Source organism: Sinohyriopsis cumingii, chromosome 9 (assembly GCF_028554795.1).
Source record: "Sinohyriopsis cumingii isolate HCF-2022 chromosome 9, ASM2855479v2, whole genome shotgun sequence".
Lineage (NCBI taxonomy): Eukaryota > Metazoa > Mollusca > Bivalvia > Unionida > Unionidae > Sinohyriopsis > Sinohyriopsis cumingii.
In genome coordinates this window covers 81403529-81429586 of record NC_142969.1, presented here as the reverse complement: position 1 = coordinate 81429586, position 26058 = coordinate 81403529, and the positions used below count along the sequence as shown (strand labels likewise).

The 26058-nt window shown below is 35.7% G+C and overlaps 1 protein-coding gene across 1 annotated transcript in view; it reads right to left on the bottom strand.

Moving 5' to 3' along the window:
- The window catches only part of LOC149792120 (uncharacterized), a 31630-nt gene extending 24660 nt beyond the window's left edge, over positions 1–6970 (bottom strand). The window contains exons 1-2 of the mRNA XM_089970642.1: positions 6932–6970; positions 5265–5350 (exon numbers count right to left, since the gene is read on the bottom strand). Of these exons, the coding sequence (XP_089826768.1) occupies positions 5265–5350; positions 6932–6945 (100 nt within the window). The 5' untranslated portion in view covers positions 6946–6970. The remainder of the gene's footprint in view (positions 1–5264; positions 5351–6931) is intronic.
- Between the last annotated feature and the right edge of the window lie 19088 nt (positions 6971–26058).

Below are 26058 nucleotides of genomic sequence, written 5' to 3'. Positions count from 1 at the left end.
AGGCCACCGGAGCGGTCATGTCGATATTATATGGTAATTATTTAATATGAAAATGTCCAAAGACCTCTCTCTCTCTCTCTCTCTCTGGACCATCGTAGCAAGATTAGGGCTAACTATGAAATGACGAGCGTAGACGATTTTCGTTTGTGTTATCTCACGATGTCTCTGGACTTATGAATGTTGGTTCACGTTAAGTCAAACAGACCAAATGATGAGAGAGAGAGAGAGAGACAAACAGACAGAGAGACAGAGACAGAGACTTTATGGTCGGTGGTACTCTTACTAAGCAGAATAATGACTTAGATCAACTGTAAATTTATATCAAAAACATATTTGAATTACCTCTTGTTATTGCGTCATTTCGCTTAGTTTCTATTCCACATTATTTCCATGCGCCGGTACGTGAATGGCTAAGCTTTCACGTGAAAGGCGTAGCCAACCATATATTGGTAGTGCTCTACTTTTATCATTAAAACCATCTTTCATATTTAATACATAAGTGTGTATTATATTGATTTATTCAATGTGAAAAAAAATAGAAACTAAAAAAGAAAACATTCAACTTATCAATATGCAAAGTCTCTCTGTCACTGTCTCTCTGTCTGTCTGTCTCTCTGGACCATCGTAGCAAGATACGGGCCAAACTCTATGAAAAGAAAAGCGTAGTTGAGGATTTTCGTTTGTGTGATCCCAGGTTGTCTATGGACGCATGAATGATAGTAAAAGTTAAGTCAAACCGAGCAAAGGATGAGAGAGAGAGAGAGACAGAGACAGACAGACAGACAGTGAGAGACAGAGAGAGACAGAGAGTTTTATGATGGGTAGTACTTTTATTAAAGCAGAATAATGTCTAAGATCAACAATGGTTTTCCAGATTTTGTTTTATTTGTGCTTAATTTTGATTTACCGAAGTTCCCTCTTCACTCTTCAATTTACGAAGGGATTGATTAGTTAATTTATATTTTTTCAAACTATTTTGTATTTGCGCCGTTACCAATATATATTCTATTCGAATTTTGCTCTCATGAGTGTTTGCCTATTTAAAAGAATTGTCGAAAAGCTGCCTCGCTTAGATGTGTTAAATAAGTTTGTTACTAAAGAGGGTTGACATCAGAGTTAGCAACTGATGTGCACATCAACAATGTCTTTCTCTTGCAAGATGTACAAGTGAATTGCATAGATTAAGTACGGCTGCATGTATGATGTAGTGTATGTATATATATATATATATATATATATATATATATATATATATATATATATATATATATATATATATAATTTTCTCATTGCATTAAATTGGTTCTTTCACTCTTCAAATCATAATCTTTAAAATATGCCTCTATTTGCCTGATTTGCCTGGCAAATTGAACACTTCGGACCAACGCAACCTGCTCCGCCATCGCTTAGGTAGAATCCGTCAGATGAAGACAACTGACCACATGCATTTGCACCACCGCCGACAGGGTTAGTCATTGGATTGAAAAAAGAGCTAGCTGATAACGCATCGCCATTTAAATATGACCAAACTCCATCAGTGCTTTTTTCCTCGGCTCCCACCCAGAAATCACAAGGACCAGTACCTGTACATGCAAGAGTTTAAGTTGTGTCAGTATAGATCTACTTAAATATACAGAGCCATTTTCAAAACCAATTTAATGTAAACTATAAGTATAATGCAGGCTCTACACTTTTTAACTTTAGCTTCTAAAAGTAATGACATTGGCAAAATCGCTGTGTCAGTATATATATATATATATATATATATATATATATATATATATATATATATATATATATATATATATATATATATATACTTAAATATACAGAACCATCTTGAAACCCAATTTAATGTAAACTAGAGTATAATACAGGCACAACATTGTTCAAATATAGCTTCCAAAACCGCCATGCGGAACATTTTAGGAGCGACTTCGTTATGTTTAAATTGGAAAAACCTCCTTTGTATCCGTGATGTAATAAAGTTACAAAGTTTACCTATCTTGCTAAAAGTGATGTCTTTGTTTCCGACATAATGTTACGTTAAAAATTGGGATTGGTTTGGTTATTGCGAATATATTTGTCAATAAAACATGTTCAGTTATATATACACATTATGATTATAATACATTCGTTGTCCTAAAAGCAGAAGAGCTCAAACCATATCATGACCTAGTATATCCTGTTCTAGTTGGAACTTTAACGGGTCGTGTTTAGGTATCTTAGTTTCTGGGTTCATTTTATGTCTGTATTATTTATGCACTGTCAACTACCTACAGCACTGAGTTTTAAAGGCAGCATATCAATTGAATAAAATATAGTCTACATTTAATCAACTATCAGCCCCACAGCAGTATTCGTGTCTCTATCCATAATCTATATCAGCCCCACAGCAGTGTTCGTGTCTCTATCCATAATCTATATCAGCCCCACAGCAGTGTTCGTGTCTCTATCCATAATCTATATCAGCCCCACAGTAGTGTTCGTGTCTCTACGTATAATTTCTATCAGCCCCACAGCAGTGTTCTTGTCTCTATCTATAATGTATATCAGTCCCACAACATTTGTCGTGTCTCTACCGATAATTTCTATCAGCCGCACAGAAGTGTTCGTGTCTCTACAAATTCAAACATACATGCTTCAGCAATGGTAAGCCAACTTGATAGCTTTGATGTATGTATCTCATGCCATTTTCATGTCGATTCTATAGTTGTAGTATCGACTTGAATATATGAATGCCTCCTAACTTGAAATGACATGTAATTACGTAGCAATTACTGAAATTTTGCATCAGCAAACATTGGAGCTCGCGTTCAAAAGGAAAAGTATAAGTGTGCACATAATTACGTTTTGTGTATACTTCTTGGATACACAGTACAAACCGAACAGAAAAATGGGAACCAGCCCATGGAAATTGGTGTACATAAAATAGAGTATATATGGGTTTGGTTGTCCAGGACTGGTTAATAATAAAAGTTATTTTGTAGTAAAAAGAATTTTTTCAGAGCATTTCCTAGTTGTAATTGAAAAATAGAGATATTCTTTCATTGATGGAATTTCAGTCCATTAACAGTCTTTAAAATGGAACGATCATTACTGAATTGAAAGCACATGCTTCTGTACAGAGAAGATGTCATTCAGGTTTCATCTATACCGAAAAACATAGGTTTGATTATGAGCACTAGGCAATTTAAAGTTATTGAATTTTTAATAGCATGGTGTTTGCATAGGGTTACTATGGGAACTTAATTAGTACGGCGTGTTATATTTGAATATGAAAGCTCATGACTAATTATTTAGTTTAAATATCTAATATAGTATTTAATATACATACTATATGAGCTACTATACATTTCAATAATGAATAAGTTAATAGTTTGACACACACACACAATTAATTACTGTGTGGTTTAAACGTATTTAAATAAAAACTAAAAAGGCAGTAAATAAATTTACAAAGTGTGCCAGTCCAATGAACAGTTGCCATTTTGCAGAGAGAGAGAGAGAGAGAGAGAGCAAGATAGAGAGAGAGAGAGAAAGCGATAACCTTTATTCACATCAGCGAGTTGTCGAATCTTGTCAAAATTTCTAGGATCAAGTCTTATGAGATCCCCTCCATCAGCCTGACATGCCGCCCTTGCAGCGGTGAAAGAGTTCGTGACGTTAACAAAGCGGATACAAGTTGACGTGCTCGGGGGGAGGGTATGTATTGCGCAGGACATGCTACAAAGAAAACAGCATGAGAATGTAAACATGGAATTATAAATGGGGGTCCATAGGGATTGATATTTTGCTTTAAGGGCATCACACAAAAAAAACAATTCAAAAGTATACAGATAGAATTATAACTTTCAACTGGTGAAACAGACAAATTATGTTTTTTAGAATATCTATTTTAATCAAAAACTATACAGTCATCAAGTTTATGTATTTTCAGAATTCCATGAACACTGGCTGCTTTTCCAGACGGTTTACCATGTCGAACACTACTTTGGATTTATTTTTAGCGCGTTAGCCTAGTTAACACAAAGCATCTCAAAGTGAATGTACAAAATTAGGTACAACTGCCTTAGTGAAAATGTGTTCCCAAATGGAACTCAGAAGTTCATTTCAGCTGAATGAGACAGACACTGGTATGGTGCATATATCGAAATGCAAGTCCAAAATTATATCCGACTGATTCAACCAACCAACCGTACAAAGCGTGTGTCGAAATACAGTTTCAGAATTATATAAGACTGATTTATCCAAGTAACAGTATCAAGCATGTATCTAAATACAAGTCAAACATTATTTATGACTGATTCAACCAACCAACCAAGTATCTAAGTTCCACGTTCACTCGATCCGCTTTAACCAATCCAAGGTAGATAGCTTGTTGCAAAAAAGAAAACATGGGCCTATATATATATATATATATATATATATATGCAAATTCAAGCTCTTACATAATGATTTAGTTCAAAGTTCATTACGTTTTAGTTGTGTCAATTCATATGTTTAATTTCACAAACGTTGGAAACCAAACTCTGGAAACTGTCCAAGATGTCAGCAAAAGTGTATAAGACATTGAAGTTAGTCAAACATTTAAAACCAACCAAATCACTGTTTTGAAGGCAAAATATCGAGTGTGATTTAAACGACTGGTCTTCAAATATATATCTTACAAACTTGTCCACTAACATAATAAATTATTTGTTATCCTGCCTGGAGACAATACGGATGCATGGAATATCTAACCACTAAATTATTTGAAAAGAAAATAACGCACACAACTATATTGAAATTCCGTAACGCAATAGATAAAATAATTATAATTTGTGCACATTGACATGTGAGATGTACGTCTGAGGTATACATGCATCTAGGTGGGTGGGTCATTAGGTACGTAGTTTGAATAAAACTGTACCTAAGAGCATGAAATGTAAGAATATAAAGTCTCATTAGCTGGAAATTAAAGTTGCCCGAAGATTGGTTGTTTGTATTCTAGCAGTCAGATTTGTATGATTTTGTTTTAATTGCCAATTATCAATGGGGATGCATACATAGATACATGTTGATATGTACGTACATACATACATACACTAATAGATTAAACTATTAATTTGTTTTGTTCGCATGATTCAATTTAATGTTTGAACTATCTTCCGTAATTCTAAATTGTGTTCGATTTGAATACTTCGCATTTGCTTGGTATAACTGCTCCCTATTATACATGTTCAGACTATAAGACTTTTTTGCAGTACATGTAAGAATCTTACTTGTTGGAGGTCGTACTAGTATTCCGTCAGCCAGAGCCAGAAGTGACAGGCATAGAAACCCAACTTGTACCTGTTTCATGATTAACCTAGAAGACATAAAAAAGCAAATTGTTTTGGAAAAGCATTTATTAAAACAGAGATTATTAGAGCTAACCCTTTTTGTTCTTTTATTATTAGAATTGTTCAGGACCAGTCGCCAACGATTGCAAATAAAAATAATTCTCGTATTTTAATTTCGCACATTAAACATCTTTTACCGAAATGAAGATGGCTATTTTTGAAATGAAGATGGCTATTTTGTCGTAAAGAATTTTCCTTAGACACGATAAAAGTTAATATTATAATTATATTAAATAAAGATGGCTATTTGTCCAAAGGAATCATGATTACACAAGGTAAAAGATAATATTATGATTATGATTATATTAAATGAAATAATATATAAAGATGAATTTTAATGAAATAATATGTAAAGATGAATCGATCTATGTTCTTATTAAACGAAATGGAATATCGGTGGCTGATTGAAAAACAAGCAAACCCTATCGGCTTTCGCAACACATATACTTTCATTTGAAATTTATTGCACATACATTCCCTATTTTCTTTACCTTAATGGTTTTACTATATATTTTAGTATTTGAGTTCTTTTCACCTTCAAAAAATGTTGAACAATTTAATTTGAACACAATACATATGGTATCACATAAAGTTTGGTTCATGAGTTAGTAGGATAATCACCTATTTCGGCTGCTAAAACAAATTTAAAGATCTAATAATGTTTCCTACCTTACATATTTTAAGCATGTTTTTATGTTTACTAATTTCATGGTGTTTGTTTTTGTAATCATAGCATTATATGTTTTTCTTATGTTATATGTGTTGTCCAATGTTGTAAAACTCTTAGAGCTTCTAAAGATTAGACGCTATACAAAGTCCTCATTATTATTATTATTGTTATTATTTTTATACATCAATTTCCTTTGGGTGCGACTTCCAGATCAAATATATTTACTTCTTGCATCATAGGTTCAAATTAATGGTGATTAAACCAACAAAATACTTATGTATTTTAACGTCAGCATTTCGTTATGGAGACAGTAAACATGTCATCATCATCATCATCAGTCTCATGACCTAGTGTGGTCGTCGAGGTACTGTGCTGCTGAACATTTGTCCAGTAAACATGTATCAATTGATAGCATCGAGTACCTTTCGCAGTACCATATCCCTAAAAGGTTTTTCATGAATGAACTGTATGTTTTTATTTTTATTTTATAGATTTAACTAAGCATACAAATAGAGAATGTTTAATCCATGTTAACTTATCTACCCTTGTATTTATTATTCCTAAATGAGAATAAAATGGATTTCTACCTCACTTTTATTGTTTAGCCAACAGCAACTCTTCATAGTTGAATACGCGTTTACAAATTAGACAACTCTATAAGAATAAAATGGATTTGTCTTTTCAGTACGGATTGTATTTATCAAACAAACTTGGTTTAGATTAATTAGTGACAACATACGTCTGTTTTACTTGTATCAATATTGAAGTAAATACGTTTCTGAATGTAAAGGTAATCAAATCTCTCACTAATTTAATCTTTTCTTTCCTTTTTGTTTTATACTTCTTAAATTTTAAAGATGTGAACAACCCTACTTACTTGTTTGCCAACATGCGCAGGAGTCTTCTACTAAATCTCAATTACGACTTCAATATCGAATGATTTCCTTATATAGGCATGAAAGTCACATGACTGTCTATGAATATTAAACTGCCCTATGGTTTCATTTTCACGTTGACTTCAGTGATATAAAGAATCAATCGCAGAAGGGATCTGTCAACTACCGAAAATACTATCATTGTCTTTCTTTAATATATGACACCAATAGCATTAAATATTGTTGGTCGCTTGATCTTTTTCCTGATCTTTTACTTACCAACAAACCTAAGGAAAACTGATATTGCTGGAAACACATTCGAATGCATACGGAGCCACACTGACGGCTTATCGCTTGAACGGCATCCACTGGGTCACAACGACATTTTTAAATAAATAAAAAAAAGTATGCCCTTGTGGCAAGATGTACTTGTTTTCCTTTGAAGTATTCTCGTTATGACAACAATCGATTTTTAAAAAAATGGTTTAAACACGAGGGCACACCATGAACGAGTCTGTACTTAGATAGAAGTCTCTTCTTTTTCTTTGAGACATTTTGTAGAAAAATTGAGAAGTCGTGTACTATTATAGTAAACGCCTTACTCAAGATAGACTTTCCTAATTTCCGTTGAATCATTCTTTCCTTCAAATTCCAGCATGACCCCAGTACCACAAAGCTGGTTCAAAGTCTAGCATGACCCCAGTACCACAAAACTGGTTCAAATAAATACAGTGCATAATTCTCCCTTCAGTACTGTGATATCTATCCAACGTGCCGTTTAAACAAAATTATTCGTCTTGAATTTTCATGTGTGTAGAATAGCTAAACATATAATTACGCCTAGTTGTTGCATGAAACAGGTAGACCGAGTGCGGGAGACATTGTTTGCTTTTCTTAACCATCCTATATGATGTTTTTTGATGGTTTATGGTTGAATCTATCCGATCATTAAAAGCTTTATATACCGGAGGGAACCTTTCTGTACTAAACGTTACTACAATTTTAAAAACAAAATAAGAAAATCACTGGAAACAGATCCTGTCAATGCATGCCAAAATTTAAGGAAAAGTTCAACAGTTTTAGTTCACAATTCATTCAAATTAATTTTGGTTCATCACCACACATATGAAGAAAGCATCTGTCTGTCTATCTATCTATCTATCTATCCGTCCGTCCATCCTTGCATCTGTTCGTCCATCCATCCATTTATCTATCTAAATACCTGTCTGTCACTCGGTCTGTCTGTCCGATTGTCTGTCTCTTTACTTATTATTTCATTCTAACGTACGTAATAAGAAACGTGAAGCGCAGCAAGCAGTCAATACTCAAAACTAAATTTATTTCTGGATGAAAGTGAAAGAATTAAAAATAACTTGCAGTATTGTACACATTCCTAAATGTAATATCAATAATCTGGAAAGTCTCCTAACCCTAACTCTGAATTAAAGTTGTAATGTGCTTATGTTCTAACACCAAGGACGATTTGCTGTTTTAATATTCCAAAGTATTTTTACTCCACGGTAAATTAAATAAAACTAATTAATATCAAAGTTCTTAGAAAAGTTCACAATAATCCAGGAAGGTATTGTCTGTTTTAAAAAACTGTCTCAAAATCTGCAATTTCAAAGAACAATAAAAAAAAAAAATAAAAAAATAAAAAAAAAAAAAAAATTAAAAAAAATCAAGAACCTCTCGTAACTTTTACAAGACTGAAATAGAATCAACTGTACATATCTACTTCATTTATATAGTCACTAAATACACAGCCAAGAAACTAAATCTAAATTGCTTTAAAAGATTCCCTAAAAGCATTTAAATTATTACAAAATACTTTATCAGTGAACAATAGCTTTTTATAAAATAACCAATTCCCAGTTAGGTCAGTCATGTTATATCCACAGTACAATTGTAATCCATAGATCACGTGATGTTGCCCTGACCTGCCTTCCTTGACTTATAAATGGAAATGGTACTATGTTTTGGACCTGTACAATTCTTATGGTACATAATCCAGTTACAGAAACTTATAATTAAAAAAACCCACAAAATTTCATTATTCAAGTATTTTATATGATATGTAAGTAGTAAATGGGGATACCCTAGCCTCAATGGGAATTAGCATTACAGGACCCCCCCTGGGACAATCTAGCCTCAATGGAAATTTAACATGGAGAAAAATCGTGGGACAATCTAGCCTCAAGGAGAATTTAATATGGGAAAAAGTCTTGGGACACTCTAGCCTCAAGGGGAATTGAACATGGGAAAAAGTCTTGGGTCACTCTAGCCTCGAGGGGAATTGAACATGGGAATAGATAGTGGGACTGTATAGCCTCAAGGGGAAATTAACATGGGAAATGGAATAGGGTTGGGACCCTATTTTAATACGGTCTCGACCTGATGGGTCTATGGAAATGGAACAGGGGAGAGGGATATAAAACACACACACACACACACACACGAATTTAACATGGTGGGCCTGTCTAGGGACAATGATGGTAGAGGGCCAAACACAACGGAGACAGAGACATACATACAGTAGTACAAGCGTGAGATTTATATATAAAGCATTACCAAGACCTGAAATCTTGATGGGGTGTTCAAAAATTTGCATAATTGTAATGATGCTATAAATAGCTATAATCAAGGAAATGCTCAACGACAAAATGGATGTGACTAAAAGTAACGTTAAAATGACGAAATTGTCCCAGAATTTAAAGGAAAACAAACATATCCCCGAAAATTAAGTTACAATGGTTTAGACTAAAATGGATAAAATTAGTAACTACTTACAATATCAACTTCTGTGACGATCGTGGATAAATACCTATGTATCTATAATCAGCTGAAATTCCTATGAAATCCCACTATCTATTTATAGCTCCAACTTGTGGGTTTTTCCTTTGGAAAATCCCACTATCTTTTTATAGCCTCAGCTTGAGTGACGTTCCTGTTTATGAATTCTAGTATATATGTATAGCTACAAAATGTGGAAATCCCCAAGTCGATATTTATAGTCTCAAAATTTCCAGCGTCAGTGACGTCACTGTACTGAACACTAGGGGATAAACGGCAACAGTGTTGCAAGTGGCTGACCTGAATACGCGCTACTGTAGGTAGGTAGGCAGAGTGTATCTGATAGGGATAAAGTGAGTTTTATAGGGACAAACAGAGACCAATACACACACACACACACACACACACACACAACATACGCGCGCAGACACACTCACGCACACACACACACACTATAAAATGGATAAAATTAGTAACTACTTACAATATCAACTTCTGTGACGATCGTGGATAAATACCTATGTATCTATAATCAGCTGAAATTCCTATGAAATCCCACTATCTATTTATAGCTCCAACTTGTGGGTTTTTCCTTTGGAAAATCCCACTATCTTTTTATAGCCTCAGCTTGAGTGACGTTCCTGTTTATGAATTCTAGTATATATGTATAGCTACAAAATGTGGAAATCTCCAAATCGATATTTATAGTCTCAAAATTTCCAGCGTCAGTGACGTCACTGTACTGAACACTAGGGGATAAACGGCAACAGTGTTGCAAGTGGCTGACCTGAATACGCGCTACTGTAGGTAGGTAGGTAGAGTGTATCTGATAGGGATAAAGTGAGTTTTATAGGGACAAACAGAGACCAATACACACACACACACACACACACACTCACACACAACATACGCGCGCAGACATTCGCACACACACACACACATACACACATACACACACACAGAGGGAAGAGGAAAGAACAAACCCCAAATATACTATCAACACAGAAGGGAGATAATACAAACCCCAAATATACTATCACCACAGAAGGGAGATGATACAAACCCCAAATAAACTATCCACACAAACGTACGCGAACTCATACAAACCCCAAATATACTATCAACACAGAGTGAAGAAGAAAAAGTTTTTTGAAAGCACCTTAGCCCTCACCTGCAATGACCAACTCTGCCAAACACCTACACCCCCTACTCCCAACACTACAAAACCCATTTAACCCGTTATTTTATGGCATCAGTGTGTGATTTAGGAAACATCAAGACACAAAATGATGGATGAATAGACTAACTATTGTTTACGGACTTGCATGCCTAAAGAGCGTGCGTGAAGGAAAACATCCTTCCATTTCAATTCTAACTAAAACGTGATCCAGAGGGATAGAGAGAGGTGAAAGAGCACAATTTCATAAAGTGTGAGTAAAAACAAAACACGCCATCCTTATTATACAATGTCAAGACCAAGAGACACTTACGTTTTCTTTCTGGTCTATTCTCTTTTAGAAGGTAGTATGAAATTTCACATCAGGGCCAACGCATCGGCTCACATTGTCAATTTTTCCATTTCCATGTCTTTACTGGCACAAGTTCTTCAGCATCTTCAATTTCTTCTTCTTCTGAATCCCTCTTCTCTGTTTCGTCTTGTTTCTGTTTCTTCTCTTTTCTCGTAGGGCACTCTGAATTCCAGTGTCCTTTCTCCTGACAACGATATTAGGTATCTTGACTTTTGTCTCTCTTTCTTAGACGAAGCAGGTATTCTGGAGACAAATACCCATTTACCTTTGCAGATATAGCAAACTTCATTAGCACACACTTTCGTATGATTCTCATCAAATCAACGACCAAAAGAGTAAGTTTTGTTGCCACTTTCGCATGTGAATTATGCTTTCGTATGACTTTTAGCAAATATTTGACCAGCAGGTCGATCTGTGCTGACTCTTCCATCTTCTTGATCGTTTGAGAGTGGAATGAATACTCTGACGCTAAGACACTCTCCTTATATACAGGGACCTGCTGCGTATGAAACCTAGTCAAATGTAATTTTGCAACAAGATGAAACGATTTCATTGAGGAAGTAAAAGGCAATGATGTACCGTATCGCCTCACACAAAACCTGAAGTGTTAGCTCAGATCCGTGTCAGCGATTTCGAAGACGACATAACTGAGCTTTCATCAATGCTCTCCATTTATACCACAAAACCACGAGTCCTGATTCACGCCAAAAGAAATTTCGTTCGGTCCATAAAAAATAGTATCACATCTGAGAAACGCAAAAACGAACTTCCAGAAAACTGAGAACGACGGCTTACACCTACAACGTGAAATGTATGAGTTCAAGTAGTGCGTAAAACTTAGTCAAATTAAATTTTTATAGTCAAGACGAAACGATCTCTTTTCGAAGAAGAAAGCAGACACCAAGCGACAATGGCGATCCGTGTCACACAACACTTTTCAAAATGTATATGATCAGAGGTTTGTTCTAGCGATCTGCACGGTTAAATTAAATGTTGATGTATTTTGCAATAAGACGGACACAATTTCCATGGGATCGCCCATGGAACCATTGTTCGTGCATTAGTTTAATTTTTTAAAATATTTTTTTATATAAATCGCCTATAGGATAGACCCAGTAAAGCATGGCCATTCTCGTCACTGTGTGAATAGCTACTCAAGTCAATTCGAAGTGAACGCGGTAAGAAAATAAGTATAGCCAATGAAATGGCTTACAACGGGTGATGCATTGTTTTGTTATAGGTCTGTGTGGCATAATAATCCCTATGTTCTTGCGTTGTTACCATTACAGTGCAGACAGACTGAAATGTGAACTTACAAGCCCTCTTTGTGTGTGTTGTACCATTTCTTCTTACCACATCAAAATACTGAGCGTCACAGTATTGGTTCGCGTTTTCAAGCTGACCATTTTTTTATATCTCACTTAAACATTTTAACATAAACACTCACACTCACATCGGTAGAGTCAGAACAGACGTGTTACAGTACTGAGGGGCATGTTATCTTTTTTTTTTTTCAAACTAATAAATTTGGGGTTTGTATGAAGTAAAGAACCGAAAGTACAGTGAAACTCAAGGATGATGACCCAATCTGTCTGTCTATTGATGCGTGTATTTACTTAAGAATAAATATGACCTCCAAAACACAAAGAGATACGGCAAGCATGATTAGAATGAACATAACGATGTTTTCCTTCACGCCCGTGTAATTTAGAGTTTCAATCCTCTTTGAAAACAAACTTGGTCTCCTTTTGTAGGGCTTGAAATAATAAAAAACCTGAAAAAATCTTAAGCACTTTGCTATAGATAATTTCATCAACAGACTAAACAACATAAATGCCGTTACAACACTAGAAAGCCTTAAATCTTCTATCAAAAAGAAATGCATCAAAAAATTAAAGATTAACGATAACTAACCAATGAAACCGAATTTAACAAAGGCAGTGACATGTGAAGAAATGTCTCTCACTTTGGAAAGGTAGGCGAATGTACTCTGTCATGAACCATCAACTTGAAAAAAAATTATAAACAGAGAGAAACCTGAATTCAAAATTCAGTTGTTTTTTGCTTCAAAATTGTTTCGTTTCTTTTTTCTTTTTTTGGAACAAATCTAAGCACTAATATAGAGTGGAAAAGGGAAAATGCACATACAAGCTTTGATATTTCTGAAAAAATGAGGGGATATTCCTAACTTTCATAACCACCTATGGACTTGGACTTGTCTGTGACTTATCCACAAAACAAGATGTACATATTTCTGGTCAAGCTGCAAGTGTGTGCGTGTTTTTGAAAATGGTAAAAATTGGATATACAATTTTCTCGTGACACTTATAAAGTGAAGAGTCTGTGCAAGTGTCAAAAGCCAAAGTCATATAAGTTTTGTATTTTGTACGGCTTGTAAAGATTTCCACTTTAGAAAATGTGAAGTATCACAAGTTATTATTACAAACAGAAGTGGAACATAGGGGCTTACAAGAAAGAAAATAACCCAGACAGTTGGTGTCATCAAGAGTGCTAGAGACGGTACCCGAACTTGCTTGCTTGCTTACTTGAAGTAAAGTGATTTTCGCTCTAATGGAGCATATATCACTGGTTTAATAACGCACCGCGTGATTTTTAATTACTCCTGGGGAAGGAAAGAGAGCCTCATCCCCCAGGCTTTTATGTACTCACAGACTACTTTTAAATTTAGCCACTCAGGTGTAGGACTAACTAGTCCTTAACAACCTGACTGAAAGGCTTTAAACATGAGTGGGAATAGTCTCACCACACACTCATTTTTCTGTCCGAGCGTGGTAAAGGAGGGAAAAGGTGCTCAGCAAGACAGCTATGGGTGTTAAGTACTCAACAAAACGCTAGCCCGTACTTATTTCAAATCAAGTCCCGTTTTTGCTAATGGACAGTAAAAAGTACCAATAATGTGTTAACCACTTGTGCAATTAGTTCAAATCTAACGATTCTGTTAAATTTCCTACTTCCTAACATATCTATCTAATATTAGTACTTAGTGTACATAAAAATAGCCATACTGATCTTATTTAAATTATTATGTCTAAGCGACATATACCAGTTTGGTCTCTGTTAGGTTTAAAAAGTTAAGTTTGTTGCGGTGTTCCAATGGGTCAAGTTTGTTTCGAGAATAGTTTAGTTAAGGAGGGATACCAAGCCAAATATGGTTCCCTAGTTAATAAAAAACAATCTTTTGGAGCCCTAAAAAAGGCTGTTTTTTCTGTTAGAAGGTAACACGTCTCTCTTTTGCTTTCACGTTCTTTCCCGCACTCCTAGTCTCATGATTCTTGATATCAGGAAATGCGTAGCCATGATGGGCGGCAATGTAAGCAGCGGCTTCTACCAGTTGACTGAGGGGGTATCCAGTGTAGGTTTGTCTGTAGAATTGGGGAAGAACTCTGACCCTAATCCCCATTGAGAAGGTCTTGATTTAAAGGTGTCTAGAGATTTGTAGGCAACGTATTGTATGGCTGTAATAAACTACCCTGCTTTGTTGACGTCATACAATGCTTGATCTAGTCCCATTTCGGTGTACTTCTCAACGAGTGTCAGCGTCCCCCCTCCTCCTTCTCCTCAATCGCCTCAATTTCCTCTTCTGGTTCTGATACTAATTCTTTAGTTGAGGTAGATAGTTTCAAATCCGCTGTTATGGTGTCTGTCGCTGTTATTGTTGCTGTGGTTGTTCTTTCAGCTGAGATTGCCTGTAGTATCGGAGTGAGAAAAGAACGTTGTTGTTGTTGTAGGGTTTAACGCCATTTTTCAGCACGCGATAGGCTATACATGGCGGCCAGTATTAATGGTGGAGGAAGAACCCGGGAAAAAACCCGGAAAGAACCACCGACCCACGAGAAGCTACTGGCAAGCTTTCTCACATACCCACATTAGCCGAATCCGAGACTCGAACCCACCTCGAGAACACAAATAACATCTAGTCAACATCCGACTATACCTAACAAACAACCTGCCCCGGAAAGAGTGGTGGCAAAACAAAGGGCCAATTATGTTAGACAAACGGTATGGCAAACTCAAATGTAATTATCGGAGGCACTACGTTCTTTTCTGGGGCCCCGAGTGGCCGAGTGGTCTAAAGCGCTCTCCGTTACGGATCACTGTCATCTCACCTTTGTCTGCGTGGGTTCGAGTCTCGAGTTAACACATTATTGGTACTTTTTACTGTCCATTAGCAAAAACGGGACTTGATTTGAAATAAGTACGGGCTAGCGTTTTGTTGAGTACTTAACACCCATAGCTGTCTTGCTGAGCACCTTTTCCCTCCTTTACCACGCTCGGACAGAAAAATGAGTGTGTGGTGAGACTATTCCCACTCATGTTTAAAGCCTTTCAGTCAGGTTGTTAAGGACTAGTTAGTCCTACACCTGAGTGGCTAAATTTAAAAGTAGTCTGTGAGTACATAAAAGCCTGGGGGATGAGGCTCTCTTTCCTTCCCCAGGAGTAATTAAAAATCACGCGGTGCGTTATTAAACCAGTGATATATGCTCCATTAGAGCGAAAATCACTTTAATTCAAGTAAGCAAGCAAGCAAGTTCGGGTACCGTCTCTAGCACTCTTGATGACACCAACTGTCTGGGTTATTTTCTTTCTTGTAAGCCCCTATGTTCCACTTCTGTTTGTGATAATAACTTGTGATACTTCACATTTTCTAAAGTGGAAATCTTTACAAGCCGTACAAAATACAAAACTTATATGACTTTGGCTTTTGACACTTGCACAGACTCTTCACTTTATAAGTGTCACGAGAAAATTGTATATCCAATTTTTACCATTTTCAAAAACACACACACACTTGCTGCTTGACCAGAAATATGTACATCTTGTTTTGTGGATAAGTCACAGACAAGTCCAAGTCCATAGGTGGTTATGAAAGTTAGGAATATCCCCTCATTTTTTCAGAAATATCAAAGCTTGTATGTGCATTTTCCCTTTTCCACTCTATATTAGTGCTTAGATTTGTTCCAAAAAAAGAAAAAAGAAACGAAACAATTTTGAAGAAAAAAACAACTGAATTTTGAATTCAGGTTTCTCTCTGTTTATAATTTTTTTTCAAGTTGATGGTTCATGACAGAGTACATTCGCCTACCTTTCCAAAGTGAGAGACATTTCTTCACATGTCACTGCCTTTGTTAAATTCGGTTTCATTGGTTAGTTATCGTTAATCTTTAATTTTTTGATGCATTTCTTTTTGATAGAAGATTTAAGGCTTTCTAGTGTTGTAACGGCATTTATGTTGTTTAGTCTGTTGATGAAATTATCTATAGCAAAGTGCTTAAGATTTTTTCAGGTTTTTTATTATTTCAAGCCCTACAAAAGGAGACCAAGTTTGTTTTCAAAGAGGATTGAAACTCTAAATTACACGGGCGTGAAGGAAAACATCGTTATGTTCATTCTAATCATGCTTGCCGTATCTCTTTGTGTTTTGGAGGTCATATTTATTCTTAAGTAAATACACACATCAATAGACAGACAGATTGGGTCATCATCCTTGAGTTTCACTGTACTTTCGGTTCTTTACTTCATACAAACCCCAAATTTATTAGTTTGAAAAAAAAAAAAGATAACATGCCCCTCAGTACTGTAACACGTCTGTTCTGACTCTACCGATGTGAGTGTGAGTGTTTATGTTAAAATGTTTAAGTGAGATATAAAAAAATGGTCAGCTTGAAAACGCGAACCAATACTGTGACGCTCAGTATTTTGATGTGGTAAGAAGAAATGGTACAACACACACAAAGAGGGCTTGTAAGTTCACATTTCAGTCTGTCTGCACTGTAATGGTAACAACGCAAGAACATAGGGATTATTATGCCACACAGACCTATAACAAAACAATGCATCACCCGTTGTAAGCCATTTCATTGGCTATACTTATTTTCTTACCGCGTTCACTTCGAATTGACTTGAGTAGCTATTCACACAGTGACGAGAATGGCCATGCTTTACTGGGTCTATCCTATAGGCGATTTATATAAAAAAATATTTTAAAAAATTAAACTAATGCACGAACAATGGTTCCATGGGCGATCCCATGGAAATTGTGTCCGTCTTATTGCAAAATACATCAACATTTAATTTAACCGTGCAGATCGCTAGAACAAACCTCTGATCATATACATTTTGAAAAGTGTTGTGTGACACGGATCGCCATTGTCGCTTGGTGTCTGCTTTCTTCTTCGAAAAGAGATCGTTTCGTCTTGACTATAAAAATTTAATTTGACTAAGTTTTACGCACTACTTGAACTCATACATTTCACGTTGTAGGTGTAAGCCGTCGTTCTCAGTTTTCTGGAAGTTCGTTTTTGCGTTTCTCAGATGTGATACTATTTTTTATGGACCGAACGAAATTTCTTTTGGCGTGAATCAGGACTCGTGGTTTTGTGGTATAAATGGAGAGCATTGATGAAAGCTCAGTTATGTCGTCTTCGAAATCGCTGACACGGATCTGAGCTAACACTTCAGGTTTTGTGTGAGGCGATACGGTACATCATTGCCTTTTACTTCCTCAATGAAATCGTTTCATCTTGTTGCAAAATTACATTTGACTAGGTTTCATACGCAGCAGGTCCCTGTATATAAGGAGAGTGTCTTAGCGTCAGGGTATTCATTCCACTCTCAAACGATCAAGAAGATGGAAGAGTCAGCACAGATCGACCTGCTGGTCAAATATTTGCTAAAAGTCATACGAAAGCATAATTCACATGCGAAAGTGGCAACAAAACTTACTCTTTTGGTCGTTGATTTGATGAGAATCATACGAAAGTGTGTGCTAATGAAGTTTGCTATATCTGCAAAGGTAAATGGGTATTTGTCTCCAGAATACCTGCTTCGTCTAAGAAAGAGAGACAAAAGTCAAGATACCTAATATCGTTGTCAGGAGAAAGGACACTGGAATTCAGAGTGCCCTACGAGAAAAGAGAAGAAACAGAAACAAGACGAAACAGAGAAGAGGGATTCAGAAGAAGAAGAAATTGAAGATGCTGAAGAACTTGTGCCAGTAAAGACATGGAAATGGAAAAATTGACAATGTGAGCCGATGCGTTGGCCCTGATGTGAAATTTCATACTACCTTCTAAAAGAGAATAGACCAGAAAGAAAACGTAAGTGTCTCTTGGTCTTGACATTGTATAATAAGGATGGCGTGTTTTGTTTTTACTCACACTTTATGAAATTGTGCTCTTTCACCTCTCTCTATCCCTCTGGATCACGTTTTAGTTAGAATTGAAATGGAAGGATGTTTTCCTTCACGCACGCTCTTTAGGCATGCAAGTCCGTAAACAATAGTCAGTCTATTTATCCATCATTTTGTGTCTTGATGTTTCCTAAATCACACACTGATGCCATAAAATAACGGGTTAAATGGGTTTTGTAGTGTTGGGAGTAGGGGGTGTAGGTGTTTGGCAGAGTTGGTCATTGCAGGTGAGGGCTAAAGTGCTTTCAAAAAACTTTTTCTTCTTCACTCTGTGTTGATAGTATATTTGGGGTTTGTATGAGTTCGCGTACGTTTGTGTGGATAGTTTATTTGGGGTTTGTATCATCTCCCTTCTGTGTTGATAGTATATTTGGGGTTTGTATTATCTCCCTTCTGTGTTGATAGTATATTTGGGGTTTGTTTTTTCCTCTTCCCTCTGTGTGTGTGTATGTGTGTATGTGTGTGTGTGTGTGTGCGTATGTCTGCGCGCGTATGTTGTGTGTGAGTGTGTGTGTGTGTGTGTATTGGTCTCTGTTTGTCCCTATAAAACTCACTTTATCCCTATCAGATACACTCTACCTACCTACCTACAGTAGCGCGTATTCAGGTCAGCCACTTGCAACACTGTTGCCGTTTATCCCCTAGTGTTCAGTACAGTGACGTCACTGACGCTGGAAATTTTGAGACTATAAATATCGACTTGGGGATTTCCACATTTTGTAGCTATACATATATACTAGAATTCATAAACAGGAACGTCACTCAAGCTGAGGCTATAAAAAGATAGTGGGATTTTCCAAAGGAAAAACCCACAAGTTGGAGCTATAAATAGATAGTGGGATTTCATAGGAATTTCAGCTGATTATAGATACATAGGTATTTATCCACGATCGTCACAGAAGTTGATATTGTAAGTAGTTACTAATTTTATCCATTTTAGTCTAAACCATTGTAACTTAATTTTCGGGGATATGTTTGTTTTCCTTTAAATTCTGGGACAATTTCGTCATTTTAACGTTACTTTTAGTCACATCCATTTTGTCGTTGAGCATTTCCTTGATTATAGCTATTTATAGCATCATTACAATTATGCAAATTTTTGAACACCCCATCAAGATTTCAGGTCTTGGTAATGCTTTATATATAAATCTCACGCTTGTACTACTGTATGTATGTCTCTGTCTCCGTTGTGTTTGGCCCTCTACCATCATTGTCCCTAGACAGGCCCACCATGTTAAATTCGTGTGTGTGTGTGTGTTTTTTAATATCCCTCTCCCCTGTTCCATTTCCATAGACCCATCAGGTCGGGACCGTATTAAAATAGGGTCCCAACCCTATTCCATTTCCCATGTTAATTTCCCCTTGAGGCTATACAGTCCCACTATCTATTCCCATGTTCAATTCCCCTTGAGGCTAGAGTGACCCAAGACTTTTTCCCATGTTCAATTCCCCTTGAGGCTAGAGTATCCCAAGACTTTTTCCCATGTTAAATTCCCCTTGAGGCTAGATTGTCCCACGATTTTTCTCCATGTTAAATTTCCATTGAGGCTAGATTGTCCCAGGGGGGTCCTGTAATGCTAATTCCCATTGAGGCTATGGTATCCCCATTTACTACTTATGTACAATCGTTACACATTCTATCTCTCTCTCTCTCTCTCTCTCTCTCTCTCTCTCTCTCTCTCTCTCTCTCTCTATATATATATATATATATATATATATATATATATATATATATATATATATATACATATATATATTTTTTGCTGACATCAATTAGATGTTTACAAATAAATTTTTATTGCTAAATGTCGTTACCAGCTATTAGTTTGACTATCTGAAATCTATTACTAGACGGATGAAAAACGAAATAATGATTATAAAATTAGATATTATATTACTATAACCAGTCAATAGTCTTGTGGACTTAATGACATCAGTCATCTACGTTAAAAGATTTCCTCTCCAGCCATCGGCAAAACGATTCTATTCAATAATTCACTGAGAGAACCATTTTTTAAAAATATGTTTGAAAAGACGTTATTCCAGTGCCAGTCAAACTACCGACCTATTGCTCTGCCAACGGAAAGAGTTTTAAATAAATTTGTTTACAATAACTTTATTTTAAATAATTTCATCTGCGAATATTGGTTGGACTTTCCCCTACAAACGTCCACCACATTTCACTCAACAGCTATATTCCATAGTATATGAGTTGCTTGAGGAAAACGGCAGGATGTATGATGTTTGATACCATCTGGCATAAAAAAGATTTATTGATGTATATGTCAAAAATATACAGACTGTTATCTAATTGGCTGACCAAGCAGCTATCTTAAAGGCCGACTTAAAAATGTAATTGTTAATGCCTCTAAATCAATGAACAAACAAACGCTTGCTGGAGTCCCTAAAGCTCTCCTAAAGGTACATTATTATGCATGTAATTCTCTCTCTCTCTCTCTCTCTCTCTATATATATATATATATATATATATATATATATATATATATATATATATAGTGCTTAATCCTGATCTTACATCTAGTAGGTTTTAACGTTTCAAAGAAGGACGTTTTATCATTATTCATCGAATTCGACCGAGTGTTTCCAGAGCATATTTTCCTGTTGGAGTTTCAAAGAACGAAGTTTTATCATTTTTAATCGAATTCGACCGAGTGTTTCCCGAGCCTATATTCCTATTGGAGTTTCTTCATTTTACTGAGCCTTAAAGACACCTTGATCTAACATTCACTAACTTTGGTAGATTTTCGGATTTTCTTCTTAGTGTGTCCTAACTGTGAGATATGTTGGGTCTATTAAATACAGTCAAAGTGGCACACATTAGAAATAATGTATCGCCCTTAGATACGCCCACTAATCAAGATAAACTCTGGGATAATTGCTAAGTGGTACACATTAGAAATAATGTATCGCTGTAAGATAGGCTCACTACTCAAGATACACTCTGTGATAATTGTTAAGTGGCACACATTATAAATATTGTATCGCTTTTAGATACGCCCACTAATCCAGATACACTCAGAAATAACTGCTTTATCGCAGAGTCATGAAGGCTACTAGCATTTCATGCAAATAAACCGACTGGCACACCTTATCAAACAAACAAAAAAAAAGGAAAGAAACTGTACATTTCGCGAAATTGTATATTGGTTATTTTCTGTCTTAACCAAAAATCTGGTACCTCCGTAGGTTGGAAAGACAATACAATTTGCGAAATATAAATAATTTTTAACAAATCCATGGTAAACTAGAAATCGCACGAAATACTTTATAATCTCTACGGTAATGGTTTAGAACACTACGCCGGATTCAGCAAAACATGAAACATTCTCTGCCATCTAAATGTAAATTTTCAACTACATCCAGTTATCGTCCATTATATCATTATAGTGGTAATCACCAACAATTAATATTACGATATGTAACTATTGCAACAATTTAAACAGTGATTTTTTAAAAACATTTTCTTACTGAAAGCACAACCAGTTATTCGTCCATGTCAGTTCTGTCTTGTGTGCTTTCATCCCTACGGAAAAGAAGTATTCTAAGTGTAGAAAGGCGAGAGCCATTAATTCTTCAAATTTCGTGTCTATTTATATAGTGCATCACAGTCGATCATAATTTCAAAAGAATTAATTATGAAATGTCTGGAACCACCCATAGGTAGATAATTTTAGTTTCAAGTAGAACTCCGGTTTTCTTCGCAATAATTCTGCAGTGTTTCATCTCTAGTGTATTTATAATAGTATGTGCATCATCACAAGGATCACATGTGCATATTCTTTCGAAATGTGTCTGAAACATTTGATCATTTAGGGCACAAAGGTAAGATGCATAAGTAAAGTGGTAGTGCATTAAAGTCTAAATACCGCCGTTTTTCGTAAATTTTACCATTCACTTAAGTTTGGAAGGAATTACGTGATTTGCAGGGAAACTACTTACGGTTCTTATACACCCAGGTGTAAAAGCACTAACCGTTGGATAAATCCTTTATACCAGGATAAATATATATTTAGGATACACCACTACCTGCTTATATATCGTAATGTGATGACACATTGTTATTATTTGGCTTTAAGGGCATTATCTGTCAAGATTTTGCATTAGTCAAATCGACTGGCATGTGAAACATTTGCACATAACGTCCGCATTGAGACTTTAATAAATATTGTATTGACTGGTGGCCTGAAAACATATCTAATTGGCTCCAAGAATTGTTTTTGTAAATAAAGCAGGGTACATTTTACCCCATTTAAGAGATAATACATTGTGATGAAGTTACAGCAAATGCATTTCATTAGATATTTATATGAAATACTATATTGAAGAACGCAAGAAACTGGTTCAAAGTCTAAATCACCTCCATCTACGATGGGCCATATGATATGACTCTGAATGTTAATATTCACCTACTTGACTTTTTTCAAGCATACATTTGAGACACGAAACGCTGTAAACGGATGCTCTTCTCGCTTGATTGTTGTTATATTGAAGAAAGGTATGGCATTATTTATTCCTGGCAATTATAAATGTCTGAATTTTTTTGGTAGAACGTACTGTTGTCCAATATCTGTCAAGACCAATAATGTATACATTTATGATTTCTTTCATGTAATAGATCTCTCTCTCTCTCTCTCTCTCTCTCATGTAAATTTCTAATTCATTTATGGTTATTGGTATGTGTCAGAAACACGCTCAGTACTTGATTTGGACTAGCGGAGATCGTATTAGGGTATTGTTACTGGTGTTTGTTCGTACCACGTTCAGTAACCTGTGCCGGCTATAAAGCATTTTGCCTTTTTTGTCATTTTTATTTCAAATTTCATTTCAAATAAGGATATTTTTTCCCCAAATAATTTGCCTTTTAGCTTATTCTAATTTGTAAAACCTTGTAGCCCAACCTCATTTATCAGCATTTATAGCAATAAAATATGTTTCAACAGAGAAGGTGTCTGATTATCAATATCATTGCTGTTTTTTCACACGTTTTAGATGGTATTTTCTATTTTAAACGGAGATATATTTATCTTTTTCAAATTCGAGATATTTTAGTTCTATTTATACTATGGTGTATAAAGAAATAGGATGAGAAATTCCTGATCATAATGTAATCAGCCAAAGGGGTTTCCGGCGTGAATTCCGCTAGACGTCACATGTTTCCTCTTGCATTTTTCAACGATTTCCATACACTTACTGTTGTAAACTGGACATTCCAACGCTTCCAGACAACAAATAATTTTACTGTAATTAATACATGACGAAAATTATCACAACTACACATTTATATTACAACTTCCTGTCAACACCACAAATGCATGGTTTTTCCTCATTTCCGTAACATAGCTCCAGTATTTCACTCCGTGAAAATATAAAACTCAGCCCCCTAAAATGGAATTATTTCTGGTGCGCTAACGTAGGCCAGCCAAATCATGATTTTAAGCCTCATTTCGCCTGTAACTATACACCAGAGGTTCCCAAAGTGGGTGGTACCATCATGGGGGCGATGGGATTACCGAGGGTGGCGCTAATGCTGAAAAATGCTTGTTACGGGGTAAGGTAGGGGCGCTGAGGATAACCAAGGAGTTGGAGTGGCCCGAAAAAGTTTGGGAACCACTGCTCTACACTATATTTACCATCATGTCAACAATCAACGGCTCCTCCAGACGACAGAACAGACCCTTCCCGTTTATTCCATTGTGCATTATACCAATCCTCAATCATAAATACTGAATATGGAGTCACACACGCGAATTCATACAATTATAATTTAATAGGGACTACGATGTCAAGGTTACTTATGCGGCATTGACCTGAACTCACTAAAAATAAACCATCAAATCATTAAATCTCACCAACACTTTATTCCGTCACGTTTGCTTCTAGTAACTGACTAATTATTCGATCTGAGGACTATCTCCCCAGCACCGACTTCCTATAATCAAACACGTAATCACAAAATCTAAGTAATCCTTAAAATGGAGAGTTCTAAACAATTGCACATACTCAAAATTTATGGCAATAATATTAACCAAAGAATATGCGAAGGAAAGTTTCCATTAAAATGGCCAAACGACATCATTGATTTAAAGCATACAAATCAATAAAAGAGAATGAAAACAAATTACCTGCACTTCTATTGCATAAAATGTTACCATTGTAAACGCTAAAAGTTTGGAATTCTAACTTGTGTCTGTAAGCGTTTTATTCTTCTTCTTAGTTTATATGATAGTATCTTATACAGCTATCATAGTCTACCAAAACAGTCAAATCACAAAGTACGATCTTTAATCATTATGTACATATATCTTACCTCATGGCAACTGAAAAGCCGACAACATTTTAAAAAATGACAATAAAAATCTGCTTTGGAGTGCTGAATTTTTATCAAAAAGAAATATTACTATGATACCTAATCGGAATAATATGGTACAAGTCCATCTGTAAAAAGCATCCTATTGAAATTTCATAAAAATAATATTTACAGTAGTTTTACATTTTCATCTGAGCTGTATTTCATAAAGAAGGTTCGTCTGTCAAAGAATGGAGGACCCCTCCCCCCCATGCCCTCACACTTTTTGGGCGTTAGTGTATATATTAAACTTATTGGTACAAAACTATTTAGGATTAAATGCCCCCTGGGAGACTATGGGCCATTAAACAGTATCCTTTACCTCCAAGTAGGATGTGATATATATTAATGTGATGTCTATCACGTTGCTTAAGGCATGCAGATAAAAGAATCGAGTTATTTCAAATAAACACATTTAGATCACATTGACAAACAAGATTCTTCAATCGTGAATGTTTTCTTGACTTGAACTTTCCACCGCGGTAAAGTTTATTAACTGTGCATCAATACATATTTAGATCAAATTATGTATACGACCCAGTACTTTCACGTATGTGTATCAATATGACCCAGTACAATCACATATGTATATCAATATGGCTCAGTACAATCACGTATGTGTATCAATATGACCCAGTACAATCACATATGTATATCAATATGGCTCAGTACAATGACGTATGTGTATCAATATAACCCAGTACAATCACGTATGTGTATCAAAATGACCCAGGACAATCACGTATGTTTATCAATTTGACCCATTACAATCACGTATGTGTATCAGTACGATATGATACAATCACGTATGTATATCAATATGACCCAGTACAATCACGTATGTGTATCAATATAACCCAGTACAATCACGTATGTGTATCATTACGACACATTACAATCACGTATGTGTATCGATATGACCCAGTACAATCACGTATGTGTATCAATATGACCCTGTACAATCACGTATACATTGTAAATAATGGGCACCATTATATGCTAGCATAATCAAATGGGATCAGACTGATTCCATTCATTCGACTTGGTGAAATTACCTGTTTTCAATCCGCAAAATTCAATCGTGCCATTTAATCACAGACTGTTGTGGGGGGGGGGGGAATTAATTGCTGTGCAGCTTCATCTTGTATTATTTGTTTTGTTTTGTATTATTGCCTGGTTTTATGCTGCATAAAATGCTAGATTCCTCGTAACAGGCTGGACAATAATTTA